This window comes from Chaetodon auriga, chromosome 9, assembly GCF_051107435.1.
Source record: "Chaetodon auriga isolate fChaAug3 chromosome 9, fChaAug3.hap1, whole genome shotgun sequence".
NCBI classification, from domain to species: Eukaryota; Metazoa; Chordata; class Actinopteri; order Chaetodontiformes; family Chaetodontidae; genus Chaetodon; species Chaetodon auriga.
In genome coordinates this window covers 27,753,556-27,767,711 of record NC_135082.1, presented here as the reverse complement: position 1 = coordinate 27,767,711, position 14,156 = coordinate 27,753,556, and the positions used below count along the sequence as shown (strand labels likewise).

Sequence of the window (14,156 nt, the reverse complement as noted above, 5' to 3'; positions counted from 1 at the left end):
CTGCTGGACGACGCACGGAGAGGAGGAGCGGCAGCCTGCTCTGATTGGCTGTCTTCTCTCTGGAATATTCATGTATGGTGTCAGTACTTTGGTGATGTCAGAAATACATACACACACATATGTGTACATATATATATGTGTGTGTATGTATATTATGTGTCACTGAAGCAGATCTGAAAGTGAATGTGAAGGCAGCAGGACGAGAGGTGGACGCTCTGCATGCAGAGACACCTGCTGAACACACACACACACACACTCACAGAGGCTGTCAGTGTGTGTGACAGCAGCTCTCCTGGGGGTTGATGGGTAGTGGGTGTCGGTGGGGATTGGGGGGGTGTATAGGGTGTTCCTCCAGGGAGCAGGAAGTGTTTGTAGTCTGACAGGAAGCCTCAAGACCAAAAAGCTTGGGATCATCTCTATGCATACAGACACACACACACACACACACGTATACTGTGTGTGTGTGTGTGTGTGTGTGTGTGTGTGTGTGTGTGTGAGCGGCGTAGACATGTGACTGGAAATCAAAACTGTTTCTAACTATGAGGCTGAGAGGAAATTTTACAACGATTTTCCTTTTTTTTTTTTTAAGTTCAGTTGTTAATCCAGATGACAATAAATTCCTCTAAAATGATGTAATCTGATTACTTAAAGGAGAGGATTACACTCTGTTCCACCATGTTGCTGAGGCTGCTCCTCTACTTTCTCCTGTGAAGCACAATTTGTTGAAAAATCACCGTTTAAATAAACCACATGGCCAAAGGTTTGTGGTCAGCCGTCCGTCCACTGCACTTCACTCCGGTGAAGGTAAACCTTAATGCTCCACCCCATCCAGCACCTTCCAGATGAGCTGGAACTCCAGCTGAAGCTCTGGTGTCCCTGAAGCAGCCTCAACTGGAAAGACTGGAACCAGAACACGGTTACAGAAACACATGTCCAGCTTCTGCGCACAGAAGAAGAGGCTAACCGTCCACATACTTTTGACCATGTGGTGTATGTGGTTGCTATTTTTCTTATTATTGGTGCACACACACACGCGCACACACACACACACACACACACACACACAGCTCTCCTGCTCTCAGGATTTGCTGTGAGGTGAAGGCAACAGCAACGCCAGAGGTCAGCAAAAGTCATCAGGGGTCAGCGCAGGTTGCTTTTCTTCTTCTGGGGTTAATTGGTGCCAAAGAGCTGAGGTTAAACGGACGCTTCACGACTCCGACCTCTCTCCTCTATCTTTGCCTTAGACAGCATAACACACCGGCCACCTGGGAGCGCAGCGGCTGGCCGGCCGGCCGGCGGGCGTCATGGAGAGGCGAAAAAAATGACTTGTTTACGATGAAACTGTGAAGTGTGATAAGCGGAAAAGGAAGGAGGAGAGTCGATGTGGACCTCCATGTTGGGTCTGTAAATAATCAATCAGAACTCTGAGCGCCGGCGCTAAATCACCAGAGGAAGACGGGGAGCGCGAGGGACCGCGGCGGCGCCCGTGAACTCTAAATCTCTGTCACTGGGAGGGTTGAACGTCGGTTGAATGATGGTTGATTTATCTGCAGGGGAATACTGTGTGTGTGTGTGTGTGTGAGTGTGTGTGGCTTCTAAACAGGCAGATACGTCCACAATAAATCAAATCACCCTCAGAGGGAAGCGTTTTGAATCACGTTAACACACACACACACACACACACACACAGACACACACACACACGGAGCTTCCACACATCAAAAACAAATGTATGTACAATAAAAACCAATTAAGCGGCGGAGCTGAGATGGCGGAGGACGACATCAAAAACAGAAAACGAGGGGAGGGAAGCGGTCCGATCGGCTCGGCGAAGGCGATTGTTCGCCTAATAAAAGGAGATATCGCGACCCCTCGGCGACCCGCAGACGGCCTCATTTTGCTGCCTGTTTAGACTTGGAAGGCGTCGCAGCCCGGCGGCGTCGCTTTGATGTTCCCTCTGTGATTCTGGAGGGTGGATGTTCAACATCACACACGCCGTAAAAAACAAATGACAAGTCATTTAGTCTCATCTTCAGCCGGCGAGGGCTGAGATCATCCCGCTGCTTCCCGCCGCAGCTTCTTTTGTTTCAGGAAGTTTCTCCAAATGAATAAATCAGTTTATTAAAGGAGACGAAAGGAGGCAGATTTCTGCACTAAGAAGAGCGAAGTTTGAGTCCTGGTTAGTACATGTGTGACTAGCTCGTAGCTAGTTCTGACCAATGGGCTTCATGGAGGCGTCACCAGATCAACACCATCGACTCGTCTTCGACACGCTCTGTTGTCCACTGCACACGTGCCGAGTGTCTCTCTTCCTCTGTGGTTTAAAAATCAGCACACACTCAGAGTAATAATGGACACTGGACGTGTCCTCGAAACAAATGTCTCTGTATAATGAGGGAAAACGCTGCTAAGATAAAAACATCAGAGATGTTTTTATTTATTTAAAGATCCATGAAATGAATATTACTGAACTCTGAGCCACATTCTGACTTTAGATAGTGCTGAAAAAGTTTTAGATTTGAGTTTGTCGTCATTTCTTTCAGTTTAATTACATTCTTGTTCTCAGCAGCAACATTCAGGTTATTCATCATTCAGGTCTCTTTAAGACAAAGCGGAGATTTTCTGTTTTCTACAGAATGTTTTCTTCTTCTTCTTCTTCTGTTTATCAAGTCTATTTTGTTAAAGGGATGATGGATTAATAATCCTCATTTTGCACGTGGACATGAGTTCATTCAGGTCAAACTGCCTCAGCTGAGCTTTAAATCAACATGAGTCCAGATTGAAGGTTGAAAGATTCGTATGATATAAAAATCTTCTCTGATTCAAAACCCTGATCTGCAGCAGAAACAGGTGAAACGCTCTCACACAGGCCGATTTCTCGCTTTGTTTTAAGACTTCAGATCTCAGCGAGACACTAAATGACTTGTTAGGGAGATTTTTAGCAGCGACTCTCTCAGTCTCAGCTGGCGCATCACTACAGGTGAAATCTCACATTACCCTCAGCAGCCATTAACACCAGGCTGAGAACGAATGAACTTCCAAACCAGCTCGCTTTTACTGGCGCAAATTATCGCCGGTAATGTGCAGAGCCTCGGGCTGTAATTAGAGTTTCTCTGCTGCGCTGTGCGGAGTGGGTGTTAGTGGACTGAGGCCTGCGCAGGTGTCATTAATCCTGCATTTCTGTGCGACTGCAGCACCGCGGGAAGCGGCGCCCACCTCCCCTGCTGCACAGAGCTAACAGGTTCAATAAATACTCGCGCTAAACGTCAGACGGCTCGGCCTCACACTGAGGAGGTAAAGAGGTGGGAACTAACGAGACGCGACGCCGACCAGAGAGCTCTTCCTCCCAGCTCGAGAACACAGCAGGGAAACGTGCAGCACGACAAAGTCAAAGCACCGCGGCGTCGATCTGTAGAGGAGCTGATGCAGATGACCTTAAACGCACTAATCCAAACTGATATGGTGCTACCGCAACATGGCACCAATCAGATTCATCGATCCGTCCGTCTGTCGGGCACGTGATCAGCGTATCTCAACACCGACGAGCCAGACTGCACATCACAGTGTGGACGTTCCTGCTCCCCGAGGAGGAACCCTGATGACTTTGATGACCTTTGTTTTCGCTCAGGACAAATTTCTCAAACTCCACTTAAATCCTCAACAAGCTACAGCGTCTTCAAAAGGAATTCTGATGAAACCAATTAGGAATATCCAGATTCCCCAGAGGATGAAGAATAAGAACTGCAGCGACCATCTGATCTTTCCTCAGAATGATCAGGATCAAATGATCACAGTCCAAGCAGCAGCTTGTCGTGACATTCACTGATCACTTCCTGCTCCCCGGAGGATGAACCCCTTTAACTTCAATGACGTCTCGACTTTTACTGTCGCGCCACATTCAGGACAGACTTTACGTTGAAGTATCTCAGTTATTTTTTGGATTCTTCAGTTAATCGTTTAGTCTTTGTTAGTCAAATATCAGAATTTCGGAGGTGATGCTTTCAAATCTATTCAGTTTACGATGCGACAGATAGAACAGATCATTTTCACGTTGGCGAAGCTGGAACTGAATCATGTTTGCTAATTTTGCTTAATTTAAAGGTTAAACGATTAACAGCTTCAGCTCGACAACGATCGCTGCAGCCTGGAGGGGGCGCTGACGGGACTTCAACATTTAGCCTCGACTCACAGGTGGAGAAGTCGTGTTAGCATTGGAGAAACAAAATTTCGTTTCTAGACATGAAAACCGAAATGTGTTTTCATGGGACTTTTTCTGATGCTTTTCTGTGAGGATCAATTTAACCGTCACATCGTTTCCTGTTAGGTTTCATTTCTGGTGTACTACTGACGAGAGCATTAAGAGTATGAGTGGTGCTTGGATGCTCAGCTTTGGCTGATCCGCTGAAACACACAGAACCCGCTTTCTGCCGGGTTCTGAATAAACTGGTATCGGTTCACCTTGAACGATTCTGTCTCCTCGTGAACCCAAATTCAAGTGTGTTGTAAAGTTGTAGAGGAGAGAAAAAAAAAATAAGAAAAAGTCTGTTTGTAACTCGGCACCGTCGGTGATGCTCAAGAGTCCAGGTTCCTGCAGTGTGACGCAAACGCCGCGGCGCCGCTTCTCTGTACATGCGAAGGTTTTTAGTCCATCAAGCCGACGTTACATGAAGATCTCCAGACAGCACGACAGCCACGGATCCACACTTACAGCCACAGCAGTTTCCTGTTTGTAGTATTTACAGCTCTGTACACTGAAAAAAGACCTCTTCACGGCAAGAAAATGAACAGACCTGAAAAAGTTCTCAACAGCAACTCCGGAGAATGCAAAACAGCTGCATTTCTGCAAACGTCTCACGCTGATGACAAGCTGTTCCTGATAAAAACGAGCCCGGTTGATTTGATGCAACTCGGCTCAAAAGTGTATTTCCCGGAGGCTCCGAAGCCGACAGAGAAAAATTATAAAGAAACACAAAATCAAACTAATCCAAATCCCAAAAAATCAGGATAGATAGCATTACACAGTATACTTAAGTAGGATTTACAAGATGTACTTTTCCTTCTCCCCCTGAAGGTGTTTTTTCTTTTTCTGTTCCGACACGGTAACATAGCCTAAAGCAACGCACAAAAATCCAACTCAAATACGTGAGTAGCTAAATAGTTTCCCATTAAATTATCACAACGATGTGGTGTAGTTTACATTCCTTCCGCAGCAGCGCGAGCCGCGTGTTTTCTTCAATTGATTTTAATTAATTCTATTTTACATTTGATTGGTTTCTAGAGGGGGCGGCGGCGGTGGCAGTGGGCGAGGTGGGCGAGGGTCTAAAGCCTTGTACGGTGGATGCAGTTATAAAAAGAAGGGAGGAGGGGAGTCGGTGCTGCGGCACAGCGAGTAATAGGCACAGGGGGCGGCAGTGAGGGGGCGGGACAGGTGGCGGCGAGCAGCGACGGGGGATGATGAGGAGAGTAAGGAGGGGGTGGGGGGTGTTAAGGTGGAGAGCTGCGCCCTCACAGGTAGATCTCCCTCTTGGAGGTCTGGCCGGTCGGAGTGGTGGCCGAGTGGTACTCCACCGCCTGGCTCAGCGGGATCTCCTCCAGCCCACAGTCTTTACCGGACGAGTCTCCACCCCCGGGGTAGGCACTGCTGTAGGGCGTCATGAACCGCATGTTGGCCACTTTGGAACTGCTGCCGCCGCCGCTGCCTGTCCCGCGCTCCTCCGTCGTCAGGGGCTTGGGGCTGCCGTTGGCCATCAGCTGCTCCTGCCCGTCCATCTCCTGGTAAGGCACAAAGGTGGACAGCTTGGGGGCGTTCTTGGACACCTTGCGGTTGGGGGAAGGCTGGCCGGGCATCCAGCAGGAGTCGGAGTGGCCGAACTCGGTGCACTCGTGGGTGCAGTTACCAGTCATGGCCACATCGGGAAGAGGCCTGAGGTCTGCAGAGAGAAAAACAAAGAGACAAAGGAAGGATGAGTAACCTGGAATGGACATGAAGCTCTCTCAGAGTCCTTTCAAAGAGACGCACCAAGAAGGAGAACACGCAAACAAACCAACTGCTCTGACATCTCAATAAAGGTGCTGTGGCTAACACGTTAGCAACGGTGCGTCTGTGTCCTCCTGATGAACGTCAGTCCAACATTCCTGCTCTTTTAGCTCTGATTTGGTCTCCGCCGTCTCCTCAGGAAAACGTGTTTAGCTGCTAAATGCTCCACGTTCTCCACCAGAGACTCACACAGCGTCCTGCTGAGGAGTTTATTCTAGAAGCTTCTTCCACATGAGGTTTTTTTTGAACACATGTGGAAACTGTTCCTGATCTTGGACCAGACTTGGACTCCAGATTGGACAGACTGGTGCTACACAATGTTTATGGGATATTCTGATGAACTAGAAGCAGATTGTTTGATCAAATGGGTGGAGAAAAGATGGCTGGATGGTGGAAGTTGCATCGTAGAATGATGATGAATGTTCTTCTCTTCGGCCAGAAACGGAAGAGTCTCTGTTTTTATTTGTCTGTTTTATTCAGATTTATGATGTTTTTTTTCTCGTGTTGTCTCGTGTGCGGATGCTTGTTTGTGCTCTGTGATTTGACTTTAATTCCTGGTTGCGGTTTCCTTTGAGATAATAAAGTTTGGAGTTGAAGTTGACTGTAAATAGATAAATAAATCCTGGACAGGAGACAGATAGAGGTTTCCACTCACAGACGTTGATATTTCTGTGTGCGAAGGTCTCTGAGTAAACGCTGCTTTCGTCCCCTAAAAGCCAACAAACCTGAGTACAGTGTCACAGTTCAGCTGCGTACAGGCTGGCAAGAGCGCGAGATTAAACCTGTCATTATTCCTTTATCCACACGCACAGCTCTCCATTTGAAGGAAATTAATTAAAGCTCAGTGTGTATTTTTAAAGTCAATATCAGTTCGCCAGGAACGTCGCTTAATTTGTCGCTGAAAGACGGAAACCACATATCAAACGGCGGCGCTGAGCGTGAAACAGGATCAGCTGATTTAAAGCAGGAAAAAAAATTCGTTAAAACGTTAATTATGTTGCACAAACAGCCAATTAAGGCAAAAATAACAACACTGTAAGCGTGTTTTCTTTACCTACAAGGAATGACACAATGGCGGACGACGTGAAGAAGACGTTTCATGAATCGTTTCATTCCTGTCTTGTATATTAATATGGTGAATATTTCTTCCCTTTGCTCTCTTGTGTTCTCCCGTTGTTCTTTTTTTATGATTTTATCTTTAATCCTGACCAGACGGACGGACAGAACCGGACAGACGGACGGACGTGGGGCTGAGTTCGCATTTAAAAAATCACAGCTTAGAATGGAAAAAGGTCAGAGATGGAAGCAGAAATATCAATGCGTATGCAGAAAGTAACCTTTCTTCTGTGCGTGACATTAGATCATTCTTTGATACTGGAGGCTGGAGGGGGGCGGAGGGGGCGCCGGCTCTCCCGGGGAATGGCGCTTATTTCCCAAAATGCCCTCTGCTTCATGCATAATTTAAATTCATTGCCTCCTTTTTGCAAAAGGAGCTACAGTCGGCTTTTCTGTCTGTTTGCGGGTTGATGTGTACATTTTAATCCCGGGGAGTGCTGAGTAGCGACCGCGCTCCGTCTTTTTTCCCTCCTTCCCCTCCCCACATTCTCACGGCCGCCGCTGCCGTGGATTTTAGTTTTTAAGCACTTCCCATGCAAAAGCAAGGTGCTTGCAAAAATGTTAAGTCATGTGCGAGTGGCTGCTGAGTTCAGAGCGGCTGTTAATAAGTGCTTTGCCTCTGAACGTCGTGTCAGCAGGAGGCTTATAGAGCACGGACGCCCCCGCAGCTGCAGGGCTCAACACACTCTAAACTCCACTCGCAACAGAGCCACAACAGAAAAAAGACTCAGCGGAAGTTCAGCCGGACTGCAGCCTGCAGGGAAACTTTGTTTGGCAACAGCTGAGACCTCTGACCTCTGACTGTGTCCACAGTGATGCCACAGGAACCTCTTTCACCAGATTCCCTCTAAACTGTCCACCAGCAGTTCAACATTTTGTCTCTAAGTGACAGCGTTGCATCCAGCATATCGTCAGATCAGCCATTCTCCTCGTGCTCGGTATTCTGTGGCTGCTACAGTTGCAGTAAAAACAGAGTATTTTAAACTGTAGTACTGCTACCTTTACCAGACAGGAGTACTTCCTGCAGATGTTCCTCCTGGAGGACTCACCGCTCTGTTTGTGTTTGTCGCTGAAATGAGCTCTCTGACACTTGTCAGAGTGGAGCGTCTTTCTCAGGGGAGCCATCTTTGAACAGGTGTGTAAGAGGAGATAAACAGGAAGCTAACCTTCTGCTCAGACACGCCTGTAGTGGCGTGATGTGATCAAGCTGCTTCAGTTCCAGCCTGTCTGCTCTCCGCCTCATCTCAACTGAAAGCAGGAGTCGAGTCAAAGGTACAAGTCACGGATACGAAGACAAAAATGGTACATGATGAAGAAATAGAGAGATAATAATAAAAGAATTGTATATATGTGATCAAATCAATGTATTTAGCCTTTTCGTGCTTTCACACATGTTTCTAGTTATGTTTTCTGTTAGCTCTAATGTTAGCACTAACAACAGGAGTCACTTCATATTCACAACCTTTTCACACACAGAACATCTCTGATTACTTCCTCTTTGCCTCTTTTTCAAACAGTATGAACAAAACCTTTGTGTTCCTTCGGCGGTGTGCGCAGACCTTTCACATTAAAAGCCTGTTTGTGGCTCAAACACTACAATCACTTCCATCACTGGGTTTTCTGGGATTAACGAGTGAATCAAAACAGATTCTGTTCAGAGGAGATGTAAAAACCTGCCAGGAAAGAGGACAATTTGCCCTTTCAGAGGTTAGAATGCTTTTAATGTGAAACTTGTGTGCAGCAGGAAGTGTGGCCTTAACTGAGGTTGAGGAAATGGCTCAGGATGGCAGCATGAGATGCCATAACTCTGTCAGTGTGCTGATGGAATTAGAACTGTGGAAATGTAAGAATTCAACATGACGAGAGGAGAATTAAAACAGGACCAGAGAAGAAAACAGGGACACGTCCGACTAAAGTATGATTTAAAGCTTTATTTATAAAAACAGGGAAAGTTAAAAATATAATAATCCTGTTTCAAATAAAGGCCTGAGTCTCTCTCCAGAGGTGAATAAAGGCCATGGTCACTACTCAAGAGTTAGTTTAGATATTTTCATACATACATGGATGTACCTCATTGTTTTTGTATATTTTAAATGACTGTATGGACACAAACTGTCTGTGTGAGAGAACTTTGTGGTACTGCAGTACTCCAGTACTGCAAATATTCCTCAATATGCACTCGACATATGACTCAATGTAAAACAATAACTAATTAAAAAAACAGAGCAGGGGCCAATCAGAGTGCGACCCTGTGTTCAGGCCCTCAGCACAGCGATCTGTAGCTCTAATCACAGGAGTTAGCGCTCGGCTGATGGGGGTCGTGTTTGTCCTAATGAAGCACAAGAACTAATTGGCTCTGGCCTAAGATGGAGCTAATTGGCGAGCATGACGGCAGGAAGAGTTTGGGCGGTTAGGGTGGGTTGTGGCTAAGATGTAAGATCAATACCGGGTTTGGCTAATCAGGCCTTCCTCTGGTGCTGGACATGAGCGGGGTGCCGCCGCCGCCGCTGCTCGCCATCATCATCAAAGCCGACAGGAAGGCTGATCAGATGTTGATGAAGCCTGCTGACAAAGCAGCGTTTACCGCCGCTGACTCTCATTAGTGACTGAGGCACAAACATCAACATCGTCCCAGAACTTTGTCACCTCATGAATTGCGGTGGAAAAGCTCGGAGGGGCAGTTCGATCATCAGTTCGTTCGGCCTGATGTCTCACGCTGGAGGGTGCGATGAGCACCGCAGCCTCACGGGGGCGCTCCGGGGGCTTTGAACCTTAAAGTGAACCGCAGGGAGTCGCGTCGCGGAGATTTGGGGTTTCTCTTCAGTACTTAAGGGAAGTTTGAAAAGTTGTGCGGTCGCCTCTGGAGGAGGAGAAGCTATCTCTCCAGCTCTCTCCACAGCACCCTCGGCGAGGCTCGGCGGCGGCGGCGCTGTCAGAGGGCCGGAACGCTGAATTCAAGGTTGCCTCTATTAGTCAAGGCTATTTAAAATGGAGTAGCCCTCCTGAGTTTTTTCCCCCTGTAGCCCTTATCTGCACTCCTGAGTTCCAGTTAACCCCAGGGACCCTCGCTCGCCCTGACGGCCTCTCTCTCTGCATAATACACTCCGCTACCTTGGTCACCATTTTCCGGTCAAACTAATTAGATTTCAGAGTCCCCGCTCGGGAAGATGTCAGTGGTATGAAATGAAAATAATTTCCAGATGAGTATCTGACATTTTACGCTGTCGACTAGAGTAAAGAGCCCGGGCGGATTGGCTCCCTCTTCCCTCTTTCTCCTCCTCCTCCTCCTCTTCTTCCTCTGCTTTTCCGCTCCATCACTTTAGTCGCAGAGATATGCTAAATCCTCGTGCTTCCCTCTCTCTGCTCAGTCCTGGCTGATAAATGGAAGCGAATGTACACAAAAGAGAGCTCCTCTTTTTTCTGCTTCTGCTTGAAGTGTTAATGTGTTTAATTACTTTGAAGCTGCGTTTGTGTGTGTGTGTGTGTGTGTGTGTGTGTGTGTTCATGTTGCCGTTAAAGCTGCAGCAGGAAAACCTTCAATTAGTGCCTTTTCTCTGTCGATGACAATGGCTCCAATTTATCTTATAGGAACAATAGAGGAGTGAGAGGAGGTGCAACTGCTCGCAGGGCTCAAAGACGTCCAGGAGAAAGCGAACGACATGCTGCTGCTTCCCCCGCCGCAATCATCGGTGACGCCAGCGGCCCACGAGGACACCTTCGTTTTACAGACGTGTCACTGCTTTAGCCTCCCTGGAGGCCGTGACCACGATGTGGGATCAGTCTCAGTGACATTTATGTTCTTCAGCGTGTTTGCGTGGTCACAGTGTCGGATCAGGTGATTATGGAGTCTTAAATGTCTGTCTCGACCTCACAGAGACGAGTCAGGCGAGTCAGCTCTCACGAAAAACAACCTGCGAGGGCGATTGGGCCGGAGTCGACGTCCAGGATGAGGAATAAACAGCATTCATTCCTGTACCGACCTGAAGCTTCTTCACGTCTCCTTTCAGGTTTAAGAGCAGAGGACGTCTTCACTAGAACTCGCTCGGCAGTGGACGTGACGTCGGACACAGTGCAGGTCTGTCCCTCAAAGGTCTCGTACCTTTGCTTCTAAAACATGCTGTCAGAAACACGCCGTCTTCTGAAGGAAAAACACTTCCTCACACACACACAGGCGACTGACATACGAGTCATCGCAGGTGTCGACGTCCTCACGTCTCATTCAAAGCACGCCGACTGTCAACGCTCCTTTAAAACAGCTGTTATCAAACTCCCTCTCCGGATTGGCACCTCTCAGCTGCCGTACACTGTACGATGTGTGCAGGCTTCAAACGGCGCTTCGAGTTCTTCCTGAATGTCACTCATGAAGAAAACCCGGACGCAGAGCGCCATGACCTCAGACTGACGACGTCCCTGCAGACACTTCAGATTTTACTCTGAAATAACAACATGTGGCTGTTTTCACTGAGCAGTGAAGCAAACACACACTGCAGTAAACCTGACTCTGTATTCATGGTCACACACCTCAATACAAATCTTCAGTTCGCACACACACACACACACACACACACACACACACACACACACACACACACACACACACACTCCTGTCAGTCACTGTGTGATGTGCTCTGTGTTCCTTTAAAGATTTTACAGGCTTTTACAGAACTGCTCCCTGACCTGAGAGTCTGTAATTACACTAAACTTTCCAGGATAATCAAGAAGATGATGAAGACAAAAGAGGAAGACGAAAATCATTCCCGACAAGCTACACATAAACAAAGTGTCCACAACGTTTTAATACAACCAATGAGTGTGGGACCCTTCCAGCCAATCAGAATCAAGTGTTCTCCAGGACCATGTGGCTCAAAAGGAGGTGAAAATTAATAACACAAAATTCTTTCTCCATGACAGCGAGATGGAAGTCAGGATGTGGTTAGCCTAGCTTAGCATAAAGACTGGAAGCAGGGGGAAACAGCTAGCCTGGCTCAGAAATACACCTGAAAGCGCCTCTAAAAGTCACTTTGAGGTTTTAGGTGGAGTTACCTGGTGGAGTTATTACTTGTAAACAGCTCATTGGCCGGCTGGGTCTCTTCAGATCTTCAGCTAAACAAACGACGACGCATCATGCAGGTTTAATGAGGTGGTGGCGGTGTACTTTGCGCAGAGCTAGGCTAGCTGTTTCCCTTTGATTCCAGTCTTTATGCTAAGCTAGGCTAACAACACCTGCCTCCAACCGTGTCCTTAACGCACAGACATGAGACTGATCTCATTAGAAGGAAAGCAAAATATTCCCAAAAATGCTGAAATCTTCCTCCTACAAATACAAATGTGTGTCCCTTGTCTCTGTCTGAGGTCCATGTTGACCGTCAGCTGCTCTGATTGGCGTCTTCTCCCAGCAAAAAATACAACTTTTTGAAGCATGAAGACATAAATTGAGGTTAAAATCAAGAAGAAATGTTGGTGTTTTTCTTCTTCTTTGTTTCCTGCGTCCTCCTTCCTTCCTTTGTCTCCTCTCCGTCCATCAGTCCATCTCTGTCTCCCCGGTTTTGTATTTCTGTCTCTCTCTGACCCCCCAGTCTGGCTCTGTGTGGAAACCTTGCCGGCTCTAATTAAACTTTGGGCAGATTAGAACTTTGCCTTGTCAGTCTTTATTCATGCTTAAACAAGTTATTACTTTTTGAGAAATTAAATTAGCCGGCAATTAATTAATCGACACAGAGCTGGGAAAGAGGACGAAGGGGAGGAGGGATGGAGGGAGGTGAGGGGGAGATGAAAGTGGAGGAGAAGAAGAAGACAGGAAAAAGGGGGGGAAGAGGAGTCGGTTTTGGCAGAAAATGAAGGAAAAGGAGACACAGATTTATCTCAAAGTCGGAGGGAAAATAAAAAAAAGAGAATTATAGATTTTTAAATGTCATCCGTTCTTTCGCTAATTAGCAGGAGAGAGCGATGAAGATGAAAATCGTTTGTTTTTTTTTCTTTCAAACATCAACATTTGATGCTTTGAGAAGTGAGAGCGCCCCCCCCCGTTTTCAGACGGACGACCAGTCCTTCCGTCCTCGCTCGTTCTCCAAATCCAAAATGAATTCAGCCTCTGACTCAAACGGCTGAAAGGGGAGAAGTCAGAGCGTCCGACTGCGTCTCAGGGCGACGGGGGACAGACGAGAGGGGGACCTCTGTCCCAGCCCAGTGGACGGCTGGTCGGCCATGTTGGAGACTTTCCTTCCTTCCTTCCTTTTCTTACTTCCTGCTTCCAGGACTTTTCTCTTCTTTCCTGCTTTTCTTCTTCTCTCATAACTTTTTCCACCACTTTTTTCCTTCCTGTCCACCAGCGTCCGGAGATGTTTTCATGGCTGCACAATTCCATCAAATTAACATATTCGAGATGTGATTTTCTGCACTTTTACTCAAAATTCAGCCTCGTATTTGACGTCTTCGTTGGATCCACAGTTTAAAGTCTCAAAGGTTGAACACTGTAACCGAGCCGAGGGTCATTGTTAGCGCTGCGAGCGTCGTTTCATCAGAGCCTCTGCGTGATGTAACACCACCACCGCCGGCGCCGACCTGACCCGTGTGTTCACAAACACTTCCTGCGCCTCGTCCAATCAGCCTCTGCGCCTCCTGCTCTGCATCCGTCCAGCACGTCATGAGGTGAATTAACGGATCCTGGACGGATTCACATGAAGGTTTTGGTCGAACCTCCCAGACCTCAGATCAGAGCTGCGGCTCCCGAGAAGACAGACCGAACCAAAGTTTGTATGTGTAGCGTTTTGTATTTGAGAGCGGCGGCTGAGAACAAACCAAAGCGAGCGCAGTAGAAAGCGCCTGAAGCTATATCAAGTACAATAACACAGCAGCTTCTCCTGGCCATAAATATTTGACCACTGCACCCCGCTGTTTGTGTGTGTGTGTGTGTGTGTGTGAGAGAGAGACGGGTCATTAAAGATGCTGAGGAACATGGTTTGTGTTTGCTTTGAATGCACAAACTGACCTGAATACACAAACT

General features: G+C 47.3%; 1 protein-coding gene across 2 annotated transcripts in view; it reads right to left on the bottom strand.

Moving 5' to 3' along the window:
* Nucleotides 1–592: 592 nt before the first annotated feature.
* The window catches only part of LOC143325725 (protocadherin-1-like), a 166,995-nt gene continuing 153,431 nt past the window's right edge, over nt 593–14,156 (bottom strand). For both annotated transcript variants that reach the window (XM_076739001.1, XM_076739005.1), the window contains one exon: nt 593–5,930. In XM_076739001.1, coding sequence (XP_076595116.1) covers nt 5,506–5,930 — 425 coding nt within the window. In that variant the 3' untranslated portion in view covers nt 593–5,505. The remainder of the gene's footprint in view (nt 5,931–14,156) is intronic.